The following is a 17,269-nucleotide window of genomic DNA, read 5'->3' as shown; positions in this document are numbered from 1 at the left end:
AGAAAGAGAGTTTCCAATTGTGTCTCAATCACCGGCCCAAAGCCAATGCCTTTTAAATAGGAACAGATTCTTGTAGCATCGAAAATATTAAACACAAAGTACTACAAAAACTACAGCATCATCCATTTTGGTAGATTCTTTGTTGTTTGCCTTTTCGGACGACAACCAGTGTACCGTCAGAACACGTATAAAAGGACTCAGCTACAACAACCAGACTCCCGTCAGAATACGTACAAAAGGACTCAGCTAGCTGTATCTGCATGCTGTTTTCCATTTCAGGAATAGTGGAATACTACCATCAGAACTCCCAAAAAAAAAAAAATAGTGCTCTCCACCATGACTAGTGCAGAATCAAGGCAGTGATGAAGATTGAAGAATCGCTTTCCTGAGGTTCGCACTTCAATGCATCAGCGGCCTTTGTTCCTCCTTTCTCGTCTCCATTCCCGCTTCTGCTTCTGGCCTTCTCCCTATTCCTTTCCCATTCTGAAAGCACATATTCCCCCCCAATTTGCCCGCAGCTTCATTCGCCATCAAAACTCATGCCTCTGATACCACCGAAACATCTCTCTTTAACTGGCTGCCGCCAGTTTCTTTCTTGACATCACCATTCAGTATTCACACGAGGGGGGAAAAAAAGAAAAAGAATAATACAATCGTAACCCCCAATTTGTCACCATCTCTGTTTTAGCCAATTTAATTGCCAAATCTTCAACTTAGCTCAAATCTTGATCCTACTTAACCTAATGGTTCCAATACCCGCCTTTCAAAGCCATCACCTTCACCTTCCCAGCTTTATTTTAAAAAATTCTCTAAGTCACTCCGTTTCCGATATTTTCAACCTTCCTCACCCCACCCGCCATGGTTACACAAAGCCAAGACCCAAAATGCCTGGTCGTTGGCAATTACTGCCACGACGTTCTCATTAAAGACGACGCTGTATTAGCTGAATCTCTCGGCGGCGCCGCCTCCTTCATCTCCGCCACCCTCGATGGCCTCTCCGTCCCCTCCCATTGCGTCGCTAAGGTGGGCTCCGACTTCGCCTACCCGGTCGATCACCAACCCCTTCTAATCCCTTCTTCCAAGACCACTCTTTTCCGTGCCCATTTCTCCTCCAAAATCAGTCGCCAGGATCGGGTCTTGAAACGGGTCCATGCATGCGACTCGATTTCCTCTTCGGATCTCTCGTTCAACTCCAAATTCGATTTCGGGTTGGCTGTCGGAGTTGCGGGAGAGATTTTGCCCGAAACTTTAGAGAAAATGATTGACTTGTGCGGCTTAGTTCTGGTCGATATTCAAGCTTTGATTCGGGAATTTGATGCGGTGGACGGAACAGTAAGGCTCGTTGAATTGAAACAAACTGATTTTTTCCGGTTATTGCCGAAAATCGGGGTCTTAAAGGCATCGGCGGAGGAGGCGCCGTACGTGGATGTGGAGGAGGCGAGGAAATGGTGTTGTGTGTTGGTGACTAATGGGAAAGATGGGTGTACTGTCTACTGGAAGGATGGGGACCTGCAGATTGCGCCTTTTCCGGCAATTCAAGTTGATCCAACAGGTGCTGGTGACAGCTTTTTAGGAGGGTTTGTAGCTGGGCTTGTTCACGGTTTGGCTGTTCCTGATGCTGCATTGTTGGGGAACTATTTTGGGTCACTGACTGTTGCCCAAATGGGGCTTCCAGAATTCGATTATAGATTGTTGGAGGTTGGTTCCGTTCCTGAAATGATTTTTTTAAAACTTAAGAATTTTGTCAATTGCGAATTAGTTCATTTAATTTGTCTGCCCTGATGTTTACTGTTCATACATGTCGCAGTCTGTTTTTCTATAATTGGCTGTTTTTGATAAGGTGAAGGAAAATGTAATTTTAGGGTGATGGTATACTTGAATTGAGGCTTTTAGTTCACTTTTATGCCTAATGCAAGCAAGCAGAAAGCAGTAGACTCCGTTCCTCATTCAGAAGCTTGATTCTTCTGGTGATGCTACGGGAAAATGAGCCTCTGGTGTCTCTTCTTAGTTGATCATTGAAGTTGTACTATCGAGCACAATTACATGGTTTTATGCAGTTTGTTTTGTGTGATTAGTGGTCTAGAAAATTTTGCTGCACATTTCAAGTTGTATATTAGTGTCATACTGATACTTACCTATATGTTAAAGCATTAAGATGCCAATGGAATGTGACCTATTTTTCCATTGCAAATAGCTGGGCTTTGGTAGTGCAGAGTGAAGTTTGAGCGAGTTTTATTATTTGGACTTGATTCTGCATCTTTTCTGGAATATCATCATAAATAGAATGATCTACTCATTCAATAGAGCAACCGCGCTCCTTTTGAGAACTTCTCTCTGTTTTTGAAGGAGTAGAAGTTTGTTTACTCGTTTATAATGTTAGTAACTTTCAAATGACAGTCATGCAGAGCATTTTGAGTGCAAGCGTGTGAACATACATTGGAAAGCAATGTTACTTTGGAAGCATACATTGTTGCTGATGTTATATTAAGTGAGATTGGTTTAGTTAATTGGTCAATTGCTTCTTCAAGCTTTCTTGATTAAAAAAGAAATGTTATTATGAGATAGAAGAATGTAGAAGCACGACGACTTTCAATCAGAGACATGCACAAGTAACTACCTTTAGAAGTGCTTCCACACATGCACTCTAGAATTCTTCTTCTTAGCTGAGGGTTTTTGTACATGAAGTATTCAGAAAGTGTTTGATAAAACTAGATATTACAGACCAAATGCAAACCATCCCTTCATATATTTTATTCACCAATTGATGGTATCAATTTAAGAACTTCTTGCACATAACATTTTCATCTCCAATGTGCAAAGCTTTCAAAACATTTACTCATTTAAAAAGAATAACATATCATATTAATGGAATAACATCGGTGTCTTAGTAGTACCAAAGAATTCAACTCATTTGCTGAAATAGGATAACTAAATTCATTAAAAGAAATATTCCGGCTAATCTTTTATTGTTGAATAGCATATGAATATTTGTTAGTAAGCAATAGAAAAAATGAAACACTGCACGAAGCAAATACCTTATAGCTGAACTTAAGAAATTAAAAATTAATATTGTTTCCTCAATGTCATTGTAGTAACTGAAGATTAAATTTTATGCAGACAGTCCAAGCATGCCAGTCTATGGATATGGCTTCTACTCCATGGCTTCATAGATTACTCCTTTTTTCATGCCCTGACCACTTAGTATAGCACCCACTTCATTTTTTTTTTCTTCTTTACTAGTACAGTTTCTTGTTTCGACTCTTTCTGGTTCTCTCGCTTTTGTTTAACTTTAATAAATGGCCAAAAAAAGAGCGTGATAAATTTTTTTAATAAATGCCATCTTCTTACTTCCAAAAAGGCTGTTAAAAGCATGGCAAAAATGGTAAGAGAATTTAACTAAACTGAACCTAATATCAAGTTTCTATTCCTGGAGGCCATGAATTCAATACAGACTTAATATAACTCAATTTCTGCTCTAAATCAAAAGAAAGGATCCCAGATCTGAATTTGCGCACCACTATCTACTGCAACATTGATAATTTGTCGTGTACAACATATCTCAAGATAAGCATACTATTTAGGAATCGATACTCTATATGGTAACTTTGACAAGCTTGTTTACAAATTTGTACTCTTAATCTGTGTTTCCTTTTTGTCTTTAACAAGATGGTTAATCATATTTTTTTAAGAAAAAATGGTACTGCCCAGCCCAAAAACATTCTAACAAAGCGCCATATAGTGGAATTCTAAATAGTTTAGCAATAACCGAATGAGTACAAAAATGAAGCTATTGCACTATCAAATTGGATAGAGAAAATGGAGCAAGCAGTGAAGTTTGAGTGAATTCAATTCTACACCTTTCATGGAATATCATAAATAACATTGCTCCTCGCTAAGCCGTCTAGCGAGAGAACTTCTTCTCTCTGTCTTGCATTCGTTTAATATTTTGTAATAATGATAACTTAAATGACATAGTAGTTGTGCCTTTGGATTTAATTGACATAATAGTTATAGTCTGAACAGCAAACTGAGTGACTTGATTGTAGTCCACTAGGCTGTGCTTTCTGTTCTTGCAATACGAGTGAACTTTTCGTCCACCTTCTTTCTTTTAAGATGATAAAGGTCTTCTACTTGAAGTTATGCTGGTGTTGAATTAGCTTATCATAAAATATTATTAAAGCATACTGCTTGAGCCTTTGGATTTTAGTGTGGAGCATTCTTAGCGCAATTAGGTGAAGTTCTCTCGTTTACTTTCTTTCTTGTAAGATAGTAGAGTTCTAGTTGAAGTTATGCCAGTGCCACATTAACTTCTTAAATGTGAAGGTTTGCACTTTTATGCTAGCTATGCACTTTCTAACTGCTATTTTCATTGAAACAAATGCATGACCATAAGGCTACTTTCCCTTGTATCATGGCAAACAAGTTTCCTCTATAACTTCTTGTCCATTTAATTGAAGCCTTCATTTTTAGCTAGATGTCTCCACTATGCTCTATCTAGGGGGTTGACATGTATCCTTTAAACCCACGATGTTCTTCTATTTGGTCAAAAATTTAAATTATTTGATTTTTATAAATCTTGCCAATAGGTATTACGTGGTGCTCTTGTTATCATGGTGATAGATAAAATGGCGGGCTTTGCTATTGATGCTGTTCTTTTGGTATACTGCTGCATATACCTCTGGAGTGGAATTTTTAAGGCCACCGACGCTGTTTAGCATTCAAATGTGTTACGTCATTGAATATATGGATTTTAGTGTCAACATTTCGAAATGCAGAATTCTGTTTGCAATTGCAAATGTATTTTTGACTGGCTTGTCCTGGTTTGGATTGACTTGTTGGGGATTGGTCTGCCACTACTATGCCTGATCATTGCACGAAGGATAGTGGCTCTCTTTATTGTTTTATATGAAAACTTATCGCTGTCCACAATTAGCTTTAGCAGGACTTTTTGAGAATCTCTGATGATTTATTGCCATTTGTGCATTGAGGATGTTCCAACTTTCTGCAATGACTCTATCTTAGATCATCCTTTATACTTGCAGCGAGTCAAGGATGAGGTGGAGAGGAGAAGGCTGCAGTGTCTTGGCTGCCACATGGGTCAAGACGATGGGCTGAACTTTGTAAAGCCACTAGATCATGAAGAGTTCCATACCGTACTTAGTAAAGCCAAATAAGTTCCATACCGTACTTAGTGCAGCCACATGGGTCAAGACAATGGGCTGAAGTTTGTACAGCCACTAGATCATGAAGAGTTCCATACCGTACTTAGTGCAGCGATACAAGTTCCGCTAATGCTGTGAAAGATAGCAGTTGAAGTTTGCCTGATTCTCTTGTGGCAGACTAGCAGTAGGGCAGCAATGCACCAGCACTCCAATGTTTAGCAGAAAGCGTTACTTGTTATGTTTATGAAAAACCAGTTAGGTCTGCTGACGGTTGACCATTACAAAATTGTCATGTTGCCTTCTCCGAAGTTTAATACTCTTGTGCTTGGGAAGAGATTTCTTGAAAATTTGGATAGAAAATTGTTGTTGTAATGAACAGATATCAAGCATGAACTTGCATAGTTAATTCTAGCATAATTTACAGGGAATTGGAGATCGTGCTTATTACTTTTTAGTTGTTTTTTAGTGTGCCTGTATTGCTGCATTAATCTTTACTTTCACCTTCTTGTGAATCCTCCAAAGATAAGGAGGTGGCATCTACTGCGTTATGGTGAAAAGCATCCCATTATGGTGTAAAGCTTCCCAGTATCTGGTACAGGATGATAAGCGACAGCAAACTGCAGAGAAGAACTAAAAAGATCCTCAATATACTACTATCTTGTAGACTGCAAGTACAATCGGAAAAGAAATGGAATTGATGAAAGTAAGATTAACACAAATGCAAGCAAACACCAATTCCTCTCCCGGCATATGACTTAAACGAGGGATGCTTCTCCAATTTGATATCCACATTTTGACATTCATCAGGTGAATGCAAGTTGACGATATATTGGACTAAAAGCCCACTTCTAGCGGTTTATAAGCTGCCCGAGAGCCCATACCATATGAACTTGCAAGAACATTGTTTGGTTTTTTTCGTTCAAGGGGGAAAAGAAGGGATTCAGCAGTCAAACTTGCCATCTAATTTAGATTTTAGGACTTAAAAGTAAATAAAATTACTAGGAAAAATGGAAAACACGTCAAAAGCGTAGCAGATCAGCCCGTAAGTGGCAAGAGAAGCGGAACTATGGCCCAAGTTCAACTTTCAATCCACTAAATCTGAAATCAAAGAAACAAATTTAATAATTCAATCCAATTCAACACTTAAATTTAATAGATTTAAATCTTAATACTTTAGACACATTTGGTAATAAAAAATAGAGCATCTATTGGTGAAATTTAATTAATTCATTTATCACTGATATACATTCAAATGTATCGGACTTGGGATGTGTTTGATAAAACTAGAATATGAAAATTGAAATCTGTTAAATTATCGAATTATTAAGTACTAATTTGATACGTATAGTACATTAAGTGGATAAGTGAATAGCTTGTTACTTATGTTTTGGAGCAAGTTTTGCTTAGAAATTTCAGTGACACTTAATTTACAAGAATATTCTATATTTGATTATCAAACGTATTTAGATATATTAAAATCTAAATTCATTAAATTTAAGTATTAATTGAATTAACAAATAATCATAGTATTTAACAATTTAGTAATTTAAACTCATGATTTAATAATACCAATTTAAGTACTTGTTGGATATTGGAATTTCAGGAGGATCTGAGAGTCCAAAGAGTGGCCAAAAAAAAAAAAAAAAAAAAGAAAACATTGGTAAGGTAACCAACTATTCTCGGCAATCCTTGGTTAGAAACTTAGAATAGAGCGCAGGTTTGTTTGGATTGGCCTTTATTTTCCCAAATATATTTGCTTACGTAATCATTACAATTTTCAATACACCTTTTTACCTTCCCAATTACCTTTTTATCTCACATACATCACATCACAAAAAGTGCTACAGTAAAAATATCTCAAATAACTTACAATCCAAACAAACTATTAGCTGTTAAAAAAAAAAAAAACTATTCCCGGCAGTCCTCGGCCCCGCCACACCCCATTTCCCACGCCTCCCACGCCCTCCTTGGTATCCTCCAGGAATCAAGAGGGAATAGGATTCTCAAAATGACGGCTACAGTAAATTTCGAAAACTACCCACCTTTCACATCTCTAATTTGTCGGTCCCCATTTTCTCCCTTCTTCTTCAACGTGTTCATTGTCCCCGTTCAATCCTTGATGTCTAATCCTTCTCAAACACCTTGATTTTCAGGAAAAAAAATCATTTTTACCTTCTGTTATGCCAATCGCTAGGGTTTATTTGACCTATACGTTCTGTCCTCCAAAACCCTCTAGCTCTATTTCCTCCCGGTTGAATCAAATTTAGCCACTGATCAATCTCCTTCTTTGTCCTTCTTGTTGTTGTACATGTAAATACGGTACTAATATTATAATTAGAGATCTGTATGGTGGATTTTCTTTCCCTTTTTTTTTCGTGAAAAAATGAGGAAGAAGAAGAGATCGCGTGCTTACAAGAAAGGTGGCGGTGGGGTTTGCAACGCTGCTCCTCCGCCTCAGAGCAACCAAGCTGAAGAAGAAGAAAAGCACAAGGTTGTAGAAAGTCTGGTGGAGGCTTTTGGTACAATTTCTGTCGAAGAAGCTGAAGCGGCTTATAACGAAGCCAAGGGGGATGTCAACAAGGCGGCGGAGATTTTAGGGGATTTGTATGTGAAGGAGAGTCCGACCGAGGATCAAAGCACTTCTTGCTCTAGCTCCAGTGGAAATTTTGCATCTACCTCGTCGGGCTCGGGTTCATCCGGCTCGTCGTCTGCTTCCGAGGTGTTTGCTGAGGCTAATGTTGTCTGTCCAAACGGGGTTAGGAATCAGAAAGGTAGGCAGAAAAAGGTTGTGGCAGCTGCTGGGATCGTTTCAACGGTGCTGGGAAAGGATTATGTGGGGTCGGTTACAAAGAAAAGTTCCTCAAAATCGAAGGGAAGTTGGAATAAGGAGGACGTGGAGCAGTTTTTGCTCTCGATGCTTGGGGAGGACTGTGAATTGGGCATGCCTGTAGTCAGCGATGTGCTCTGTAAGTTCTTAATTTTCATTTTTCTTGTAAATTTTGGTTATGGAACTGAGCTACTCTGGGGGGATTGTTTTTGGGTCTAAGTACATATGTAGTAGAGCTGTAAATTTCATAGGAAGCAGACTAGGAAAGTATCCTGCGACTACATCAAGATAATTTTATATTTAGCATTGCTAGCCAAAAATGAGCTGAGGAATGCTTTTGTAATGCCTATATCAGTATGTGAGGATGCTTGGAATATCATGCTATGAAGTTATTGATATATAATAGGTGCTATTGCACATTCTTGAGTTAAAGTTTAGTGGACTGTTACGTGACTGACAGTTGGGCTTTGGCAGGTGGGTGTGGGTATGATGTCGAGAAGGTGAGCAGTCTTACTTTAGTTCTTTCTAAAGGTTGTTGAATTTACAGTTTGTTCTTTTTGCCCCTCTAAAAGATCTTATTTGGTGCACTGTCTGATTCTAGATACAGTACTTACTTTCTTATGAGAAAGCGATGGTATTTAGTGGTTAGATGAATTTGTACTTTTGCTTGGGTCTCATCTAGGTACTTAGAATGAATTGTGTAGGATGAAGTCACCTCCCAAACTTGTGGAAGTTTTGTAACAGTGTCAGACTAAAAGTTCGTTACATCTTCAGCCACAAGTTTTGTAAGATTTCATGAGTGATTAACTTCTAATACTGGTATTCCATTGACAACCTCAAGATTTCACAACACTTCAATCTCGTATTTTAAAACTGACTAAAGTATTTGGGGTGAAAGTTAGTTCAATGATTTTCTTGATTGAGAAGACGGCACCTTGAATAACAGTGCTGTATTTTTGAATCTCTGCATTTTTTATGCCAATGAATTGTCAAACCTGTTGGGTACTAAGAACATTTTGTTACCTGGAGGCATTCATTGAATTCTTAGATTTTTTATTCTCATTCTATTTCTGGTTATGGTTGGTTCAGGGATTTTGGTTTATCTAGTGGCCTATTGATTATGTCCCTGATGTCTGGTTGGTAACTGTAATAGCTATTTTGATCTGTTCTCACTGTCTTTCACATTTAGGTTGCACTATGGTTTAGTGGCTTTTATTTTTTATGCTCTTGGAGAGAAACAATTGCTTTTGGTTACTATTATAATGAGTGGCAGAATCAAGATATATTTTTTCTTTACCCTTTTCAGGCTCTAAATATTTTGCTTGAATTATCTTCCTCTTTGGGTGAGCAAACCCACATTGGCAACGCTAATGCTAACATCAGAGAAGATGCTTGTTCTAATCTTGAAGGAAACAGCAGTGTAAGTTGGGTATTTGGCGTGTCATTATTATATTGGGTTGTTATTTCCTTGTTTGTTTGACAACCGTGATGTTTTCTTGCTGAACTTTGATTCAGTTGCAGAAAAATAGTAGATTCTAAATCCTTTGACTTTCACTATGTATGCGCATCTTGCATGTAGGCTTTGGCCTGGAATTGGAAATTATTGTGTGAATTGAGCTTCTGAAGCAAATATTAAGAATTGCTGGAAATTAACAATGGATTCAGTTTTATGTGTCAGTTCATAAGAACTTTTAGCAAGGATCCTGACGACTCATGCTGGCTAAATGGTACTTTGATGCTCAAGTATAGGCATGCCATCTATTCGTATTGTAGGGTATTGAAGGGGTTAAAACATTATTTCCCTTTAATCCATACTTGCTGAACATTCTTTTCCCCTTGACTTTTCCCCTTTTTACTTTCTGGTGGTCTTCTTTTTTTTTTTTGGGGGGGGGGTGGGGTGTGTGTGTTTGAGAGAAGTTACTCTGTTAATCCTCATTTTTTTCCCCTCATTCAATTCTATGATAGAGGAACAAGTACACTATTTCTAAGTTTTCTTTTGAGTTTTAATGGCACAATGATCTCTGTACTTCAAGACTATCTGTATTTGCTTGAATGTGCAGAAAATTGAGACCTTAAATCACAATCTGTGGATTGGTACTTTAAATGTATTACAAACTTCAGACAAGCACGCTTGTCCATGTAGAGGTCTTTATGATTTTCCTTCTGCTTGTATGATATTAAAGTTTCTGTTCTGGTTCTTAAGTTCTAAATGCTTTTTTTTCCTATTTTCCCCTCGGCAGGTTACGGATAGGACGTTTGACTCAACTTCTTATTCATCTGAAAGCGACTTTCCAGAAAGTGCGGTGTGTACAGAACATATTGGCAGGTAAGTCATTCCCATCATTGGGTCACAGTTTTTTTTAGTGGTTCCTCTCCCGGTTGAATGGTTTTACCTGGTTTTTCCTCAGCATTCCATTTTCCCATCGGGATGAATTACTAATAGGGTTTCTAGAGTTCTAAATGTTTGTGATCCTGGTCCTCAAGCATTATTTCATTACTTACCCCAAATAAAAAAGGCATTTGCTTCATTACAAATGAACCATAAGCTTTTTCCAAATTGCAATAAATAAAGTGTGTTTTTGATCTATGTTACCTGGACTCGCCAGTTAGCCCCGGCACACACCTGTGCGACACGACACAACATGACATGGGGGTGGGCGCAGATACGTGTCGGATCCGGTCAGAAATATTTGGGTGCTTTGACTGCTTCAGATTAGGCTTCACAGAAAATTGTTGTTCATCCATGGATACTTTGATCCTCAAGTGCTGGGCCATCACCTGAAAATGGCAGCAGTGGTGGTGGATCTATGGATGGCAACTGGTCTCCTAATACACCAGTACCAATAGGAGATTTTGGAGGGGTTTAATCACATGATCAGGAGGTTCACTGATGAAAGATGAAAGGTGATTAGATGCTACAGAGTGGATGATGAAGAAAGCTCTTCAAAAGCAAATGGAGAGGATGAGAATGGTTTGCAATTGCAAACAAGTCTTGGGAGTTAGAGTCACTGTTTGACTCAACCTGGTGGACGGAAATAACAAGGAGTAGAAAATAGAATTTTTTTAAAGTGACATTCTGGTGACCTTTTAGAGGTTACCATTGCCGTCATTGGATAAATAATATGTCCATATTTTCTGTTTTACTAGTTGGTCACCGGAAGCTGGTCCCTTTTAAGTGAGTTTAGCAATTCACCATACCCCATTTCATCCTTTAAAAGATTTGATTGTATAAAATAACACTTTATATGGTAGGTCAATTTCCAAGATTTAATTATCCATCCAACCTTTAGTTTTGAGTTTGCTGAAGCATGGAAGAAGCTAACAATTAAGATGCGCGCTTTTCTTTTCTTTCTTAATTTTGATTTGCTATATTAAATCCAACAATTGAATGTTAATGAGCCTTCCAAATGTGTTTGATTAAATGACTAGTCACTACTCTTAAATTTGCTAAACTTAGTGCTGTGTCTGAGTACTTGTGTCCAAGTCTCTAGACGTGTCCCCGTATCCTAGATTTAGAGTCCAACAAATCTGACACCTAGATATGTGCCCATATCCGACACCCGTACCTGAGTCCAAGCAACATTGTTTTTGATATTTCTTTGAACACAAACACAAAGAAGGGAGAAGAGTGGACCGCAAAAATGCCAGAGTTGTGTGCACCGGGTGTCTGATATGGTGAGCTTATGGAAGTGTGTCTGGAGTAGAATAGTCTAACACCTGATCTTTCATGTTCCTTTTGTATGAAGGTCTTCTTTGTTCCCCAGAGGTGGCTAAACATGGACTTTGAATTGAATAGAGAATGGAGATGTCTTAGGAAGGAATTAAAGAAGTTGATGGTATTTGTATTCAAGCTACAAAGCACATTATTTTCAAGAGACTCCCAGAAGGTGGATGTGGAAAGGAGATTTGAGAAAAGAGGTTAGCTGGGATGTCTCATTGTGCAAGCATAACGGACCCACTGAGAGCGAGTGGGGTGTCCTGTATATTCTTTTCCTAGTAGATAGATGATAATACTTTTAATTGACATTTGAATTTTACTTGGTCTGTTTTTCATGATATAATGAATTTTTTTTCCATATATCATTCAGGAGTTCACCACTTGATGTTATGTTTCAGGAGTCATTTCCAAGTTCTTGCTGGTATTGACAATCATTCTTCAAAAAGTCCTGCGCATATGGAGCCAGACCTCTCTCAACAGGTTTTGGAATCCCTGTTTAATATGCCGACTCCCAAGAGTGCTGAACGTGAGCCTAACACTATGAACTGGAGGAACATTGTTAAAAAAATGACATCTTTGGGACAGGGTCCTCATCCAGGAGATGGTGCATCAGTGCGGAATTCCCTTGGTATGTGTATTTTCTAATAATGGGCTGATAATCCTGGTTGCATTCACTCTGTGTTTGCAAGTTAACTTCAAAACTGCTATTAATACCATCAATTATTGAATTTTCCACTTTATTTTGCCATTTGCTTGGTATGATTTTCTTCTGTGGTTTTCATGTGTATTTAATTTTCCTAGGAAGCACATGTATTTGTAAATGGTATGCTACTCTTTAGGTATGATTCACTTGGTATACTGAACATACTTCTTTAGACAACAGGTTTCTTAAGACCATTTTGATACATATAGGTGATTCATTTACAAGAAATATGTTCCAAGAATGTGCATTTCTGCCAAGACCTACTGTTGACATATTTCCTATTAATATAGCATCTGCATGTTGCAGCAACTTGGGGAAGAATGTGAACTTCTGATGTAAAATCTTGGGATTGTCTTGCTTGCACATCCCTCAACCTTCTCATGTCTTTGCACTTTATAGGCATGAGTACTTTTAATGATGACCAATTGTCTATTGTTTCCTTGTAGACGTCGGTTTTTTTTGTCTATGCAAGCAGAGAGAGAGAGAGAGAGAGAGAGAGAAGGAGAGAGCTTTCTTCCTGTTCAATCAATTATGTTTTGAACTACTACATATGACGTCTCTCTAATTGTAGCTAAAGGAGATGACTATCAGGTCTTCAGACAATCTGCAAAGCAGCACTGGGAGTCGATGAAGTTTTGCTATCAAAAGGTATCTGATGCTTTCTTCTTTTTGGAGTTTTTTGAGTATCTTACTATGGTATGTTTTTTATTTTGTAATCGTGAACCTATATAAGCTTGACCTGTGCAGTTTTCTGTAGGCTGCAAGTGCTTTTTCTAATGGAGAACGAGATTATGCAGCTGTTCTGTCTGAGAAGGTGTGTATCTAGTAGATGATGTGCTCTTTCATATGTATATTTCAGTAGAAAACTTGTTCAAGTTAGACGTGAACAAATATCAGATTAAGTTGTACTGTCAACTTATTACCATAGTCTGGCAATGTAGAGAATGTCCATTGAGATGATGCACATATCTTTTATGATTATTACTGTTGTTTCTCCTTTTAACTTTTGATCCTTCATGACATGCTGGTTTGCTTGTGCTGTTAATGAGTGACATAGGCCGAAGCTTCCAAGTTTACTGTGTTTTACTTATGTTTATACTTTCCGTTTGAATTTCTTTTGGGTGACATGTATAAAAGTCTTGACCAAGCTATCTTCTGTAAAAAAACTGAAGCAACCTATAAAGTTTAATCAAATGTAATAAGAAACTATGTTCATTTTTGAACTTGGTTCTTAGGTATAAAACTTTGTTTTTGTCGTTGATAGAATGTGAAATATAGGTGGATGGTAATTTGCTAGTTATAGAAAATTGCAGTTTTAGCTGCTTTAAATTTGGATTGTTTTGGAATGTACTCCACTTAATTTCTGGTTTGGCTGGAAATTAATTTGGGCATCAATAGTTGCTTTTTTGGAAGGCTAAAAAACTTCTGTATGCTTCGTTTATGCCTCTCATACTCTACCTTCAATGTTAGACTATTTTACTAAACTTGGAATTACTATCAAGAGCAACCTACATAAGGAAAACTCTGTAAGGTAGCATGAAGTAGACGTGCAAATAGAATATGGATGGTGCTTATGTCAATGGTGCCTAGTTTAATGTCAAAATAAGTATTCTAAGCTGCTAGTAAACCTCAATCAGAGTTTGCTATTTCATATTTCCACGAGTATGGATGAAATGTTTGACCATACCTGCTCTGGTTCAGGGGAGGACACACAGTAAGATGGCTCGGGAGGCAGAAGAAAAGGCTAGCCAGGATATCTTCCAAGCAAGGTTTGCCTGTTGGATAAATTACTCTAGTTTCAGCATCTGTGCTCTATGATAATTGTCTAACTGAGCTGTATCTGTGCTGCAGAAACAAGGGCATAGAGAATATGATAACGATTGATTTGCATGGGCAACATGTCAAAGAAGCCATGAGGCTTTTAAAACTTCATCTTCTTTTTGGGGCATATGTGCGCTGTAAGCTTCTGTAAAATGTCTCATTTATAAATCAGAAAAGTTCCCCTAGACTCTCTCTTAACATGTTCACAAGTCTCTGGGATTCTTGTGTCAGAGCAATTGAATAGTGTTCTGTTATGTTCTTGTTTCCCTGTGCTGTAGCTGTGCGGTCACTCAGGGTTATCACTGGATGTGGGAGGCACGGGGTAGGGAAATCACAGCTGAAACAGTCGGTATGGGTCAGCAACCTTGCTCTGCTTTTGTACTAGAATTTGGAAAAAATGTTGAAAGAAAAAGTTGGACACACACTAATGTTAGCACTAATGTTAGCACTAAACTCCGATATAGTATCTAGTAAAGTGTGCTTCCTTTATTATAGACTAAGGACTAATGGGTTCCAGCACAGCCAACCTACATTTGGAATTTCGATTTTCATATGTTGTATAATTGGGTAAAGTTTAACTGCTCATGGATGGAGTTCTTACTTCTCGGACACAGATGTGTTAATCAGCTTGAAAGTTGTAGCCTGTTCACTGCAGCTGATTTTTGCAGGAAGGTTGATGAAGTGATATTGATCTAACATGCCAGAAGTCTGTCTGTTAGCATTTCTTAAGTGGACGGATTTCTTAAACTTGTGTTTGTGATCATTGCTTGAAAGGAGAGATAATAGACCATCTCTGGATACGTGTGGAAAGGAACTGAGAAGATTCAGATATCATGCATGTTACTCAAATATTGAATACTTTTTTCCTAAATGCTTTGGTCATGCCATAATTTTACCTTTTCATATGTACAGGTCATTAATCTTTTGAAGAGGGAAGGTATTGAATGGAGTGAAGAAAATAGTGGAACACTGCTCATCAGCAGGCTTGATCAGCGGACACAGTTTAGCTTTCTAGATTCTGACAATGAGGGCGAGTAATCTTCCTGCAGTTTGGTTGCGCATTTTTAGAATTGTAGCAAAAGCATGGTTAATTAGATTGTTAATAGTGAGTACTATTTAGCTTTTGCTGTTAATTCTTGTGAGTACTAATTCTACAGATGACATCTAGAAGCTAGTTTAGATTCAGACTTATGTTTACATCCAACTTTAGATTGCGGAAGTTCGAGCCAGAACAGATTAACAGCATATCCTAGCCTATGCTGTGAGCTTGAACTTTAATGTACATTATGCTTTGTGTCTTTTGTATCGAATTCGTGTCGGCATGTTTAGCGACATTATATATATATCAATCATGTTGTAGATTATGTAACTTGTGAAGTGCAAACTGATGGTGTAGTTGGAACTTAGAAGAGAAAAGGTCTTTTTAACTCTTCTTTCCCTCTTTTTGAGAACCGCTTTTTTTACTTTTCTTTGGGCATCTCCTGTCACTTTTCAAAGCGGCAAAGACGACTCCAACAAGGAAAGAGCAATTGTTTGGGTAGACAAGTCCCCTGGCCGCCTTCAAAGTTGCCGGTTTTTGAAGGTTGCTCGGGATCTAGGTTTATTTGCTGAAATTCTTCGTAAGAAAATGTCAGAAAGGAAAGAGCAATTGTTTGTTAACTTTACGTTATTCCATACCTTCGGCAGATGAGGTCTGAGGGGTGTCTGTCAAACAATCATGCAAGAAAAATAGTGTGGTATTTGTACAGTCACAGTGTTAAAGTTTCTTTGCGCTGTTGGTCCCTATTTAAATTTAATTTTTTTTTGCATATATGTTAGTGTGAGAAAAATTAATTTTGATGAGTTTTTCTTGTCAAAATAACACTTTCTAAAAAATATTGTCAATGTGATTCAGTTTTAATTTTTATTTCCATAATGAAGATGTTATTACCTAGTTGTTCTTATTGCGGTGTTGGATAACAAGAAAGTAATGTTTTAATCTAATCTATAGTTTTCTAACATGAACTGAAAATTTAAAATTTTTTTTTTGTTACAGAGGCAGAAGAAGATTGCATAGCTTTGACAATTTCTATATAATTATTTAAAATAAATACTATCATTATTGACCTTGCTATTATTGGTATTTGCATTTTTTTTGAAATGTATTAAAATTATTGCATATATTTTTAAAAAAAAATAGATTTGAAAAGCACAAAAATTGCAACAAAATGGCAATAAAAATTGTGAGCAATAACAAGAAAAGTTACAAAATTTTCAAAGCTATCACATTTGTCTGTGTTATCTTTCCTACTTCTTGAAAATAACTTTTACGAAAAGTAATCAAGCTGAAATTTTAAAGTTTTCTCTTGCAAACAAAAACTACCATATTATTATATAAGTAATTAACAAGTATAAAAGGCAAATGTCATCCTAGACATGAATTTATGTTGTTATGTAGTTTTCTTCCGAGACATTTTATCAAACATACGGTATGAGAAATCATTTGTTAAACAATTAGTATTCAAAACTTTTTGTTGGTGACCGTAGAAATGTTTCAAAAACTGCACAATAGAAAAGGCAAGAGAATAATTTTCATTTACCTTGAAATTATAGATTCAAGAAGAATATTTTCATCCACTGAAACAATATCAAGGGTGATACCAAAGTTTTAGATACTCTTAATATAAATATTGGCTTCTCAAAATTACGTTTAACAAGGAAAAGATAAAGAAAGGAAAAAACCAGGGAAGGTTCAAAAAAAAGAATAGGAGAAGATATTAGATAGAAAAGAGAAATGGAGCGCGCATCTATCTGACATATGTGTAACTTATGCGGTAAAAAAAGGATCATAAAAGTAATAAATTTTAAAATTAGATTACTTGGGGTATATGTCTTGGAAGGAGAGTTATTTTGACAATAAACACTAATTTTGATAGCATATAACATTAATAAAAGTATAAATTACAGTTACCTCCCTCAAAGTTTGGTCAAATTAGCAAACAAATTCTCAAGTTTGATCAAATTACAAAGAGACCTTTCAAAATCAGAAGCATATAACA

General features: G+C 37.1%; 2 protein-coding genes across 4 annotated transcripts; both read left to right on the top strand.

The window, feature by feature from the left end:
- Positions 1-237: 237 nt before the first annotated feature.
- Positions 238-5,609, top strand: LOC113770238 (inositol 3-kinase). The gene is made up of 2 exons (XM_027314680.1): positions 238-1,698; positions 5,043-5,609. Exons 1-2 carry the CDS (start codon positions 859-861, stop codon positions 5,172-5,174), a joined length of 972 nt encoding a protein of 323 aa, XP_027170481.1. The 5' UTR covers positions 238-858; the 3' UTR covers positions 5,175-5,609.
- A 1,520-nt stretch (positions 5,610-7,129) lies between these two features.
- LOC113764105 (SMR domain-containing protein At5g58720) lies at positions 7,130-15,600 on the top strand. 3 transcript variants are annotated; one of them, XM_027308175.1, is made up of 11 exons: positions 7,131-8,128; positions 8,464-8,489; positions 9,296-9,409; positions 10,230-10,315; positions 12,106-12,335; positions 12,982-13,058; positions 13,168-13,224; positions 14,112-14,179; positions 14,262-14,368; positions 14,510-14,580; positions 14,900-15,066. In XM_027308175.1, exons 1-11 carry the CDS (start codon positions 7,546-7,548, stop codon positions 14,906-14,908), a joined length of 1,428 nt encoding a protein of 475 aa, XP_027163976.1. In that variant the 5' UTR covers positions 7,131-7,545; the 3' UTR covers positions 14,909-15,066. The 3 variants fall into 3 exon arrangements, with proteins under 3 accessions (XP_027163983.1, XP_027163976.1, XP_027163970.1); XM_027308169.1 differs by lacking the exon at positions 14,900-15,066 and adding an exon at positions 15,144-15,600 and having other exon boundaries at positions 7,134-8,128; XM_027308182.1 differs by lacking the exons at positions 14,510-14,580; positions 14,900-15,066 and adding an exon at positions 15,144-15,236 and having other exon boundaries at positions 7,130-8,128.
- Positions 15,601-17,269: the final 1,669 nt, after the last annotated feature.

This window comes from Coffea eugenioides, chromosome 1, assembly GCF_003713205.1.
Source record: "Coffea eugenioides isolate CCC68of chromosome 1, Ceug_1.0, whole genome shotgun sequence".
NCBI lineage: Eukaryota > Viridiplantae > Streptophyta > Magnoliopsida > Gentianales > Rubiaceae > Coffea > Coffea eugenioides.
The sequence above is the reverse complement of the archived record's forward strand: the minus strand, read 5'-3'. Positions and strand labels throughout refer to the sequence as shown.

Coding starts and splice junctions, on each gene's coding strand:
- LOC113770238 (XM_027314680.1), top strand. CDS start 859: ATGGTTACACAAAGCCAAGACCCAAAATGCCTGGTCGTTGGCAATTAC. Junction 1,699..5,042: donor TCGATTATAGATTGTTGGAG/GTTGGTTCCGTT, acceptor TTATACTTGCAG/CGAGTCAAGGATGAGGTGGA.
- LOC113764105 (XM_027308169.1), top strand. CDS start 7,546: ATGAGGAAGAAGAAGAGATCGCGTGCTTACAAGAAAGGTGGCGGTGGG. Junction 9,410..10,229: donor ATCTTGAAGGAAACAGCAGT/GTAAGTTGGGTA, acceptor TCCCCTCGGCAG/GTTACGGATAGGACGTTTGA. Junction 14,581..15,143: donor AATCACAGCTGAAACAGTCG/GTATGGGTCAGC, acceptor TCATATGTACAG/GTCATTAATCTTTTGAAGAG.